At 34.6% G+C, this 13,818-nt stretch overlaps 1 protein-coding gene across 1 annotated transcript; it reads left to right on the top strand.

The window, feature by feature from the left end:
• Positions 1-2,089: 2,089 nt before the first annotated feature.
• On the top strand, positions 2,090-2,868 carry LOC125830728 (uncharacterized). Its single transcript, XM_049509897.1, has 2 exons — positions 2,090-2,472; positions 2,529-2,868. Exons 1-2 carry the CDS (start codon positions 2,090-2,092, stop codon positions 2,866-2,868), a joined length of 723 nt encoding a protein of 240 aa, XP_049365854.1.
• The last annotated feature ends 10,950 nt before the right edge of the window (positions 2,869-13,818 follow it).

Below are 13,818 nucleotides of genomic sequence, written 5' to 3'. Positions count from 1 at the left end.
CGAGCATACACATCAAGTTATGTTTGAAATTACTTTCACACACTTGAACTATTTCATTGAGAGCTTATTACCTTCCTAGATTCGATCCACCATCATTGGGTTCAGCTTTGTTGCCATCACTAGTTTTTTGTTCCTGGGAGCAAAAGATTGCAAAAGAAGAGAGATTACTAGCTTATTAAGCAAAATATTTACTTGATATATAAAAGACTACACTGATATTTTAGATTTCTAATTGGAAATATTTGGGGGCAGGAAAAAGGAAGTTACTTCAAGTGACAAATATAAAAAACTATTTGAATAGTACTATTAAGATGGAAAGAGGGCACTAGAGTTAATTAGTTATACAACTAGTGGCACAAGAAAAACCTTAGAATTAAACCTCTGATGTATCCATTCATTCAGATCATCTACTCTCGCAAAACAAATCACATCATAATTCAATTATTCAACACTCGGTGTACTCAGAGAACCGAGGTTAAATCTTCATTTCAGGGAATTAAAAAATATACACAACATTCGAATTGAAATTCAAGAGCACGCTAAGTCAGAAAGAAATTCTTCAACTTTAGTAGGTTATCGATTAGCAGCTGTTCTAACAGGGGAAATAAGGGCTCATTAGTCATGATTTGGAGTTCACACTTTAATTATGATGCAGCTTCAACAATTATTCAACATCTAAATTATGTTCGATCACTCATTATTTCAATAAGAAAAATAACAAAAGCGGAGATTGAATTTCATTGAGATAACAAGACATTAACCAAACTTGAATCCTTAACTAATGAAAGAGTGTTCAAATTCCAAGAAACCAATGGCCTCTAGAGAACAAATACAAGATTAAATGATATGACAACGATCTTCCAAAAGTGCATTGACAGCATGAAGATGTCTATATATATACAAGATGAAATATTCTATTGGGGTTATGCAATAGTTGTCATATTTCTTATATTAGTGTGTTGTTTGTAAGTAGAAATATGTACTGTTCCTACCTTCTAAGTTTTCATTTTACTTGTGTGTTTTGTTGCAAGAAAGGATAAGCATTCCTCCTTCAGTATCTATAAAGAGTTTATCTTTGGTGTGTAACTCTAGTGTTGCTTCCTGAATCACTTTTTCCTTGTTAGTGCTTTGTTTTTTATTTAATACTTTGTTGTTATGGTACATAGTGAATTAGGGAAATATAACAGGACGACACAATGAGATTGGAAAAATGTTGGTTTTGTTCCTCAACTGTATATCCAGGCCATGGTATTCCATTTGTTCGAAATGACACAAAGGTAGAACATTAATCTTGTTGGAAGTTTCATTTTATTTAGGAACTATTTATTTCACATTTGTTGGTCTTTAATTTAGTTGAATTGTTCAACTCCTAGTTATTAGGAAGTAGACGTGTTTTCAGTTTAGATAGCAGAGTTTGCTAGGAGTCCTAGTAGTAATGGGTTTGTGGGTTTAGTGCTTAGCAATAAGATCTCTGTAAAAAGTCTATATAATAGACTTATCCTATCTCTATTGAAGTAAGAGAGTTACGCAGTTTTTTGTTTTCTTCTGTTGAGTTTTTCTGCCTGCTTTATTCATTGTTCTGCTTGTCATATTTCATCTGTAGTATCAGCTCAAGGTTAAAAACAAACAAAAAACAAAACACCAGTGAGGTAGAGTTCACCCAAAAATTTTATTCTTTCCATGGCTTAAGAGAACAACTTTGTGCAAGCAGCCATTCCTCATTTTGATGGTCATTATGACCATAGTAGTATGCTGATGAAAAATGTTCTAAGGTCAAAGGAGTATTGGCCAATTGTGGAAGACGGCATTGGTGTTCCAGCGGAAGGCGAAGTTCTAACAAATGCTCAAAAGGCGGAGTTCGAAGCAAGAAAAATGAAAGATTTGAAAGCAAAAAATTATCTCTTTCAGGCTATTGAGCGTCCTATCTTGGAAACTATTCTTTGCAAAGAAACTTCCAAGGATATATGGTACTCAATGAAAAAGAAGTATCAAGGCACTACAAAAGTGAAGCGAGCACAACTTCAAGCCTTGAGAAGGGACTTCAAAACTTTGCGAAGGTGAATCTGTCACTATCTATTGTGCTAGAACCATGGAGATAAGCAACAAGATGCAATTTCATGGCGAGAAGATGAATGATGTCACAATCGTTGAAGGGATACTATGTTCCTTGACACCGAAATATGAATACGTTGTTTGTTCTATTGAAGAATCAAAAGACATAGATGCTTTGTCTCTTGATGAATTGCAAATATCTTTGTTGGTGCATGAGCAGAAGATGACCCGAAGTTCAACTTTTGAGGAGCAGGCCCTGAAAACTTTTACTTTTATTTCTTCCAATTCTACAGGAAGGGGTAGCGGTAGAGGTAGAGGAAGAGGGAGAGGAGACCGAGAAAACAAAGATGGCAGCAGGAAATTTAGAGTGAATGATGACTACAACAAAGGAAGAGGAAGAGATTTTTTGACAAATCCAAGGTAGAATGTTATTGTTGTCATAAACTTGGTCATTATCAATCTGAATGTTATACTAGGCTGCCTAATGAGAAAGAAGAAAAGTCAAATTTTGCTGAGAACATGGAAGGAGAAACCTTATTAATGGCAGTTCATGCGAAAAATGAGCCCACGGAGCAAATTATTTGGTATGTGGATACCGGTCGCAGTAACCACATGACTGGTAGTAAGTATTCTTTCACTGATTTAAATGAAAACTTCCAATCAACAGTTAGTTTTGGTGATATCTCAACAGTAAATGTGATGGGAAAGGCTGTTATCAATTTTAAAACAAAAAATGGGTGTGTGGAAACCATATCTAATGTGTTCTATATTCCTGCTTTGAAGAGCAATTTATTGAGTGTTAGTATGGCATTTTAATATTCTAAAAAAAAATATTAAATTTTTCAATATTTTGCATGGTCACACAGATATTGGTTTTCTGGCAGTTGGTTGACTTCTCACTTCTCATATGTTACAAAATGTTGGATGTAATGACAATCATAATTGTTGCGTTACTATTCTGTATTACTCTAAATTGGAGTTAGTGCCATATGCACTTCAGTTTTGCAACAAAGGCAAAATGCCATTGATGGCATTGGTGCCCACTTGATTGTCACTCCTAATCCCTCCATTATACCTTGTAACCTATGTAACTACTAGGACATTTATCTTCATTATTTACCACTACATTATCTTCCTATTTATTCATACGAAGACTTCTTCTACTATAAATAGTGGTGGTCTTCATTTGGTTTAGATACACCAGATATTATAGAGTGTATACAGTTTGTCAAAAAAGAGAGTTCGTATTAGTTGTAGGGAGGTGTTTATTTTGTGGAGCTTTGGACTCAACTCTTGTCCAGAGTTGTTGAGTTATACTTTCTATGAAGGCTGTTGTATCCTGGAGGGGACAAGTCAAGAAGGACTACTGCTGGACCGGTGAGAAACATTTGCTGCAGTGGGGTTGAATCTCCTGAAAGAGAGAGAGATAGCCGCGCCTCATCCTGAAGAGATTTATTTCTTCATTTTTATTTTCAATTTTAATCTTGTAATTCTGTTATTTTGTAATTTTTCACTAACAATTATAAGGAGATTCACCATGTCTACAATTGAAAAAATCGCGGATGTCAAGATAGGAGGCCTTAACAAGCCATTTCGGTTCAATGGAAGGCATTTCAAAAGATGGAAGGGTAAAGCACTTTTCTACTTAAGTCTTCTCAATGTTTCTTATGTGTTAACTGAGAAGAATCCTAATAAAGAAGACATCACCTCTATGAATGATGATGAATCTATTTCTTATCTAGAGGAAGTGAAAAAGTACGATGGTGATTCCTATAAGTGTCGGTATTATATTCTTAATTGTCTATCTGATAATTTTTATGATTATTATGATAGAACTTACTCTAGTGCAAAGAAAATTCGGAAAGCATTGCAAAGTAAGTATGATACTGAAGAGGAGAGCAAAATCACAACGAAGGTAAATTTAATTACTTCAAATAATGCTACTCCCAAATCTCACAAAAAAACTTCTTTGAAGCCTAAGAAGAAAAAATTCAAGAAAAATAATGGTAGACCTCCCAAGAAAAATAATGGTGAAAATAACCAAGCACAAAATCAACAAGTTTAACATAAGAGACCATGCTTTGTTTGTGGCAAGAGTGGGCATATTACTCGATTTGGCATATTCTGGAAACGGTGTCCTAACCCTCAGGCAAACATTACCGAAGAACCTTTTGTGGCGGTGATTACCGACATAAATAGGGTTGAGAGTTTTGATAGATGGTGGGCTGATTCTTGTGCAAACCGTCACCTCTGTTATGACAAAGACTGGTTTAAAAAATATACTCAATTTGAGGAGCCTAAAACCATCATGCTTGGTGATTCTCACAAAACTCAAGTGCTTGGAATGGAAGATATCGAATTGTGTTTACTTCTAGAAGGGTATTAACTTTGAAAGATGTACTTTATACTCCTTCTATGAGGAAACATTTGATGTCTAGTTTTCTTCTTAATAAAGCAGGCTTTAAACAAATTATTGAATTTGATCAATATGAAATTGTGAAGAAGGGTATTTTTGTGGGAAAAGGGTATGGTTGTGATGAGATGTTCAAAGTGAATGTAGAAATTAATAAAGTCTCTACTTCTGTTTATATGCTTTCTTCTACCAATTTTTGGCATGCTCATTTGTGTCATATTAATGATCGTTATGTTGGAATCATGAGTAGTTTAGGATTAATCCTAATGGTTAAAAAGAATTTTGAAAAGTGTGAGGATTGTAGTAAAGCCAAAATCACTAAAAGGCCTCATTTTCAAGTTGAAAGAAAAACTGATTTGTTAGAATTAGTTCATACTGATATTTGTGAACTTGGTGAAATTTTAACTCGTGGAGATAATAGATATTTTATCACTTTCATTGATGATTTTTCTAAGTTTACATATGTTTACTTGATGAAAAATAAAAGTGATGCTTTTGAAAATTTCAAAACTTATCTCCATGAGGTTGAAAATCAGTTTGGTAGAAAAATAAAAAGAATTAGAAGTGAGAGAGGCGGTGAATGTGAGTCAAAAGAGTTTAATTCTTTTGTGAGATCATTGCGAATAATTCATGAAACTACTCCTCCATATTCTCCTTCATCTAATGGTGTAGCGGAAAGGAAAAATAGAACTTTGGTTGAATTGACTAATGTCATGCTTATTGAGTCATATGCACCTTTATATTTTTTGGGTGAAGCTATTTTGACTGCTTGTTATGTGTTGAATCGTGTGCCTCATAAAAAGTTTAAACTGACACCTTTTGAATTGTGAAAAGGTTACAAGTTAAGTTTGAGATATCTAAGAGTTTGGGGTTGTCTAGCGTTTGTGAGGCTAATGGATCCCAAAATTACAAAGTTGGGTAAGAAATTTACTACTTGTGCTTTTCTTTGTTATGCTTCAAATAGTACTGCCTATAGATTTTTTAATCTTGAAGATAGTATTGTGATAGAATCGGGTGATGCTATTTTTCATGAAAATAAATTTCCTTTTGATTCTAAAAATAGTGGGGGTCAAAGGATTGAACAAAATATTTTGTCACTACCTAGTTCTTCTACTTCTACTTTGAAAAATAAAGAAATTGATGATTTTGAGTTAAGAAGAAGTAAAAGAGCTAGAGTAGAAAAAGATTTTGGTCCCGATTTTTATGTGTTTAATGTTGGAGATGACCCTCTCACTTTAAAAGAAGCTTTATCTTCACATGACTCCATTTTTTGGAAAAAGGCTGTAAATGATGAAATGGAATCACCGATTTCTAATAAAACTTGGAAGTTAGTTGATTTACCACCGGGTTGTAAAACTATTGGTTGCAAATGGGGATCTATTTATAAATAAAAGGCTAAACTAGTTGCAAAAGGTTTTAAACAACTAGAAGGCCTAGAATATTTTGATACTTTTTCACCGGTAACAAGAATTACATCCATAAGACTTTTAATTGCTATGACTGCAATTTTTTATTTGCAAATTCATCAAATGGATGTAAATATTTTTTTTAAAAGGAGACCTATATGAGGAAATTTATATGGATCATTCCGAGTATTTTGTTGAAGCAGGCCAAGAAAGCAAAGTATGTATGCTTACTAAATCCCTATATGACTTGAAACAGGCACCAAAGAAATGGCATGAAAAGATTGATTCCTGCATGATTGAAAATGATTTTATAACAAATGAGTGTGATAAGTGCATATATCATAAGTCTTGGAATAATTATCATGTTATTATTTGCCTATATGTTGATGATTTATTGATCTTTGGCTCTAACATGAGTGTTATTGATGAAGCTAAAAATATTCTTAGAAGTCATTTTGATATGAATGATCTTGGTGAGGCAAATTTTTTTCTTGGAATAAAAATAACAAGAACATGTGATGGAATTTTCCTTGACCAGTCACCTTATGTTGAGAATTTTTTTTTAAAATACAACTTTTTTGATTGCAAGCATGTTGCTACTACTTTTGATTCAAGTGTTCACTTATTTCCCGTTGAAAGTGAAAATGATGTAATAAATCAAAGGGAATATGCTAGCATAATCGGAAGTTTGAGATATGTGACGGATTGCACTAGGCCTGATATTGCAAATGCAATAGGAGTACTTGGCAGGTTTACAAGCAAGCCAGGTAATGGACATTGACATACTATAACAAGAGTTATGAGATATTTAATTGGAACAAAAAATTGTGGTTTGTTCTATAAAAAATATCCTACTGTACTTGAAGGCTTTTGTGATGCAGATTGGAACACTTTATCAAGTGATTCCTGTTCTACCATTGGTTCTGTCTTTACTTTAGGTGGTGGTGCTATTTGTTGGAGATCAAAAAAAGTAAACTATAATTGCTAACTCTACCATGGAGGCTGAACTAATTGCCTTAGCTTCAGCTAGTGAGGAAGCAAATTGGTTAAGAGATTTATTTTTTGAAATGCCTTATTTTGAAAAACCAATTCCTCCTATTTTAATTCATTGTGAGAACACTGCTGCAATTGGTAGAGTTCAAAACCGTTATTACAACGGTAAATCCAGACCTATAAGGAGGAAACAAAGTAATGTAAGAGCGTATTGAACAAGTGGTACCACTAATGTTGATTATGTCAAATGTTGTGATAATCTTGCAGATCCTTTTACTAAGGCCTTAACGAGAGAAAAGGTCTGGAGCACATCGAGGGGGATGAGATTGAAGCCTATAAATCCTTGAGTCATATATGAGGACACCCAATCTGGGACAAGAGATCCTATAACCAGGTTCAAAGGGAAAAACTAATCATCTGATGACTTGTTGTGAAAAATGCACTATCTTTTTAATCCCTCCCTATGATGTGAGTGCATCGTTTCCTATAGTGAGTTGTGAAGGTTGAGTTTACAAAACTCTTAATGAAAATCTGTAGCCCGTATGGATGGAGTGTTAACTTACATGAGCACTTTCGACAGATTTCACCTATGTGAGTATGGAAGTAGGTCGCTTCCTATGAGAATTGGACTTATTCTCAAAAGCACTCATGAAACCGGGATAACACAAGGCCGTAACGTGCTGGCTTATAAAGCTCATGTCAACACCTTGATTATTATGTGTGAGGAATGATATTTTATTTCCCTTAAGCAGTCATAGTTCAAGTCTGAGGCCACTACGACTCTGGAGTAAAAGTTATTGTTTCACTAAGTGGAAGCTCAATGCAGAGCACACCTTCATTATGCATAGTAATCTTCCTTCAGTTGATGAACTCTCTTATCTAATATTAAAATGAGTGGGGGATTGTTAGTGTGGCATTTTAATATTTTAAAAAAATATTAAATTTTGCAATATTTTGCGTGGTCACACATATATTGGTTTTCTGGTCGTTAGTTGACTTCTCACTTCTCATATGTTACAAAATGTTGGATCTAATGACAACCATAATTGCTGCATTACTATTCTGTATTACTCTAAATTGGAGTTAGTGTCATTTGCACTTCAATTTTGCAACAAAGGTAAAATGTCGTTGATGGCATTGGTGCTCACTTGATTGTCACTCTTAATTCCTCCATTATACCTTGTAACCTATGTAACTCCTAGGCCATTTATCTTCATTATCTACCACCGCATTAGCTTCCTATTTATTCCTACGAAGACTTCTTCTACTATAGATAGTGGTGGTCTTCATTTGGTTTAGATACACAAGAACTTATAGACTGCATAAAGTTTGTCAAAAAAAGAGAGTTCTTATTAGTTGAATGGAGGTGTTTCTTTTGTGGAGCTTTGGACTCAACTCTTGTCCAGAGTTATTGAGTTATACTTTGTATGAAGCTGTTGTATCCTGGAGGGGACAAGTCAAGAAGGACTACTGCTGGACTGGTGAAAAACATTTGCTGCAGTGGGCTTGAATCTCCTTAAAGAGAGCGAGATATCCGCGTCTTAGCTTGAAGAGATTTCTTTCTTCATTTTTATTTTCAATTGTAATCTTGTAATTCTGTTATCTTGTAATTTTTCACTAATATTGAGTGTTGATCAACTGGTTGAAAAAGGATATGTCATCACCTTAAGGAATGATAGATTCGAATTTTCTGATCCTTCCAAAGGAGTTATTGATATTGTAAAAATGAGTCGAAACAGGTTGTTTCCTATGAAAATTGAAAATGTTTGCTCTATGGCAGAAGTGAAAAATCCTTCATGGTTGTGGCATTTTCGATATGGCCACTTGAACTTTGGTGGCTTAAAGATCCTTCAAAGGAAGAGAATGGTGACAGGGCTTCTAGAAATTATCGTCCCTTCCTAGGTCAGTGAAGAATGTGTTATTGGCAAACAACACCGATCTCAGTTTGTGAAAGGCAAGTCATGGAGAGCAAATAGGGTGTTAGAGTTGGTTCACTTAGACATTTGTGGGCCAATAAACCCAATTTCTAATGGAGGGAAAAGGTATTTTATTACCTTTATTGATGATTATTCCCGAAAGATTTAGGTATATTTTTGTAGGAAAAATCAGAGGCTTTTAATATATTTAAAAGTTTCAAAGCTCTCATGAAGAATGAGACTGGAAAGACCATTAAAAGTCTCCGAACAGATTATGGAGACGAATAGTGCACTAAGGCATTTGAAGAATTTTGTGAGTCTCGTGGCATTCAAAAATAGCTCACAACAACATATACACCTCAACAAAATGGTGTATCGGAGAGAAAGAATAGAACCATTCTCAACATGGTTCGAAGCTTGCTGACTCGAGGAAGAGTTCCAAAGACATTTTGGCCAGAAGTAGTAAATTGGAGCGGCCACATCTTGAACATAAATCCTACTTTTTCTCTTCGAGATGTGACACTAGAGTAGGTTTCGAGTGGAAGGAGACCAGCTATATATCACTTTAGAATTTTTGGATGCATTTCCTATGTACATGTCCCAGATGTAAAGAGAAAGAAGCTTGATAATAAAGGCGTTAAGTGTGTCTTTCTTTGTGTTAGCAAGGCGTTGAAAGCATACAAGTTGTTCAATCCTTTGACAAAAATGATTGTGACTAGTAGAGATGTTGTTTTTTATGAAGACAATACATGGAACTGGGATGAAAAGTTACCTAATCAAGTTCTATACGATGATTAATCTGAAGAAGTAGCTCCAAGGTCTGAAATTCCAGCAAATGTTGCTCCAACTGCTAAAGATTTTCCACCTGCAGAAGAACCTATTGAAACAGAGCAAGCTGTCCCTCGAGTCCGAAAAATACCTATATGGATGCAAGATTGTTAGGTACCTGTGCTAATATCAATGATGAGACAATTCCTCATTTTGCACTGTTTGCAAATTGTGACCCAAGAAGTTTTGAAAGTACGGCCTAAGAAAAAAAATGGAAGGAGGCAATGGATGCTAAAACTTTAGCAATTGAAAAAAATAACACTTTGGAGCTTACTGATCTACCAAAAGGGAAAAGGGCCGTTTGAGTTAAATGGGTTTATAAAACTAAACTCAATGAGAATGGTGAAGTTGATAACTACAAGGCGCGCTTAGTGGCCAAAGAGGTCTTTGCTCCAGAAGTCAGACTCGATACCATTAGGTCGGTGGTGGCATGGAAGCCCAAAACAAATGGCCAATTCATCAATTGGACGTGAAATCGGTGTTCCTACACGGAGAATTGCAAGAGCAGGTATATGTCGATCAACCCCCTGATTACATTAAGTATGGTAGCAAAAATAAAGTTTGCAAATTGAAAAAAGAATTATACGGGCTAAAACAAGCTCCACGACCTTGGTATAGTCGTATTGATGCTTATTTCAATAAGGCAGGTTTTAGAAAATGCCCTTACGAGCATACACTTTATACTAAAGTTGAAGATGACAAGCTTGTCATTGTATGATTATATGTAGATGATTTAATTTATACTTGGAATGATTTTGTATTGCCTAAATTTTTTAAGAAATTGATGATGACTGAGTTTAAAATGTCGGATCTTGGCTTGATGCATTACTTTATGGGAATTGAAGTGAAGCAGTATTCTGGTGGAATTTTTATTTCACAAAAGTAATATGTCCAGGATATTTTATGAAGATTTGGTATGACAAACTACAACTCTGTCACCACACCAGCAGAGACATGGCTGAAGCTTGAAAATGATTCTATAGGAAAGAGGATTGACAACACTTTCTACAAGCAGATCGTGGGAAGTTCGATGTATTTAACAGCCACTAGACCTGATATAATGTACTCTGTAAGTCTTATAAGTAGGTACATGGAAAGTCCAAGAGAAGCTCACTTACTGGCTGCTAAAAGAATTTGCAAGGTACTGTTGATTTTGGCATTTTGTACAAGAAAGGAGGGGCAGATTTAATCGGCTTCACAGATAGTGATTATGCTGGAGATAAAGATGATAGGAAAAGCACATCCGGTTATGTTTTCATGTTTTGTTCAAGTGTTATTTCATGGGGTTTCAAGAAGCAGCCAATGGTTACATTGTCAACTACGAAAGCGGAATTTGTGGCGGCAGCTGTGTGTGCTACTCAAGCTATCTGGTTGAAGAACATTTTGTCTGAACTATGTCTTCTTCCGCAAAAGCCAACTCTAATTTACTGTGACAATGGTTCAACGATTAAGATTTCTAAAATTCAAGTGTTACTCGGGAGGAGCAAACACATTGATGTGAAATTTCATTTCCTTAGAGATCTCACAAAGGATAAGATCATTGATGTTGTTTACTGCAAAAGTGAAGACCAAGCTACTGATATTTTAACCAAGCCCCTCAGTTATGCAGTTGTGAAGATGAAAAAGCTACTGGGAGTTTGTTCATTGAGGGAGGTTGTCGCTTGTGAAGACAATTAAACTGATGTCTGTGACTTATCAGTTTAAGGGAGGCATTGTTGGAAGTTTCATTTTATTTAAGAACTATTTATTTCACATTTGTTGGTCTTTTATTTAGTTAAATTATTCAACTCCTAGTTATTAGGAAGTAGATGTGTTTTCAGTTTAGATAGCAGAGTTTGCTAGAAGTCCTAGTAGTAGTGGGTTTGTGGGTTTAGTGCTTAGCAAGAAAATCTCTGTAAAAAGTTTATATAATAGACTTATCCTGTTTCTACTGAAATAAGAGAGTTGCACAGTTTTTTGTTTTCTTCTGTTGAGTTTTTCTGCCAGTTTTATTCATTGTTCTGCTTGTCATATTTTATCAAATCTTTCTTTTCTTGTTGATTTAAGTCACTTAAATTTGGTTTCTACTACTTCTCTATGTTATATGGTTGCTATAATTAGGTTTAAGAAAATGGTACTTAATTTGTGGGACTCAGTGTTTTCTGTGACAAAATCACAACATAAGTATCCCCATAAATCTTTGACATATCAAGCTATAATGCATATTTTCTTGTCTGAGTAGGGCTAACAATAAACTTTCTACGCAAATGATCCATATCAATATGTTATTACTGCTTGTGAGATCCTGGTTAAGATAGATTGAGATATTTAAAAATATATATATCTTCTTTGTGGTAAAAATTACTAGGGGAAATCCTGATTACTAGGGGAAAACTGATTCATATAAGTCGCAACAGTTCACTACATCTTACCTAGCACCGACATGTTTAGTCCATAACACTATATATCAGACATAACTACCATTGACATTTATATTTTTTTTGATGAAGTAATAATTTATCGAATGAACAAATTATATGAAGGTAAAGAGGGCAAATTAAGATTCAGGCTTGTCTTGTAAGAAGTTAAATATTCATATACTGTAATCATAATCTATAAACATCACATTTTGATTGTGGAACTACATGATTTTCACTGTTTGTGCACATAGTTGGAACTTGATCAAGAAAACATACCTGACTCCATTAGGTTCCCCTGAGCTTTGATAATCCTAGATGCCTTTGTTCTTCAAGTTGTAAGGGATTCTGATTTCTCATCCTTTTCCTTTTTTTTCTTTCAATTTGCGTTTGTAAGGAAGTGAATTGTTCTTAGTTCCTGGTTGTTCATGAACTAAAGGAAAAGCTATTTGTGTTCTCTCTCTGTGCAGATCTTTCGGTTCTGTATGTAAGTGCCAGACAAACTTTATGATAAAAGGAATCCTTGTAAAGCTAAATGCACTCAACATTTTCATTCGAGAGGAAGTGTAATAGGAAGGAGAATATTGAAGGAATGTAACTAAGAACACTTTGCAGGCCATCAAGAAAATTGATAAAATCAGTGTCGACAGGGAGGAGAGACATTATACTACAAAGAGGTTCCTTAGACTGTGCTTCACTAATTTCCAATGCTTTTGATTTATCATGTTTCTTTTCTTGCTATTAAAATTAGTCGGCAAAACATACATGATGAAAGGAAAGAAAGCCAAGGAGCAAGAGAAGAAACGAAGGAGCTCGAGAAGAGCAGAACATGGTCAAAGCTACTACTGTGTAAGTTAAAGGGAATGAGTTTAGACCTACTTGAATATGCAATGAGTGTAGTGTATGGTAAAGGGAATAATGGAATATTTTATTAGATTGTCCTCTTAAGTGTAAGTTGTCTTTCTTCTAATGTTAAAACACATATATTAATTAATTACATTTCAGAACAATTCATGAAGTGCTTCTTTCTTAGTTGAACTTTCGTTTGTCCAAATTTTCAGGAAAAAATACTGAAATGTAAAAGAATTTCCAATTTAAGATGTAAGAATTTATTAATAAAGAAGAGTGTCATAAATGTGTGATCATCTCATTTAAAGGCACATGAAAGTTCTTATGGATAATAGGTGGCAGAAAGTCTTGAAATAGAACTTCTCTTCGCCAATACGATGTCAAAAAATTGACCTTGAATAAAAATGAATCCGAAAGTTCTTCCACTGATGTGGAATCCTTAAAACACTTTGCACGTCAAAGAATTTCTAATCAAAGAAATTACAGATACAAATAAAAATTTCTTGGTAAAAATTGTTGGGTTCATGTAAATCAGTGGATCATAATATAGATCCTCCTCTACTTGTTACCTCCATCACGATCATCTTACTCTAAAGGGGCGGTAGAGCTTGATTAATAAGATATCAAAAGGGCCTGAAAAAACGTAATAGGTTTCTACTCTAGGCTTGTCCTCTTCTTCATGCTCCATCCCTTCATTCAAAAATCAACAAACAACGCTATAGGTATCAGGTGATGTTCGAGCTAACTTGGATTCACTTGGATGATTTCATTGAATACTTATTACCTTTCTAGCTATCTTCTATCACAACCCAAGAGTACCCCCTAGATGTAACATGGTACTTCGAATACTGAGAGACTCCAAGCGAACCACATGGCATAGCATGACACTAAGAAAGCATACCTAACTAAGATAAATAGATAAACAAAATCGAAGTCTCAAATGGTAATCTCAACATAATATTGAA

The sequence above is a fragment of the Solanum verrucosum genome, unplaced genomic scaffold (genome assembly GCF_900185275.1).
Source record: "Solanum verrucosum unplaced genomic scaffold, falcon-dt-bn FXZP01000154.1, whole genome shotgun sequence".
Taxonomy (NCBI): domain Eukaryota; kingdom Viridiplantae; phylum Streptophyta; class Magnoliopsida; order Solanales; family Solanaceae; genus Solanum; species Solanum verrucosum.
This window is presented reverse-complemented; position numbering and strand designations above follow the sequence as displayed.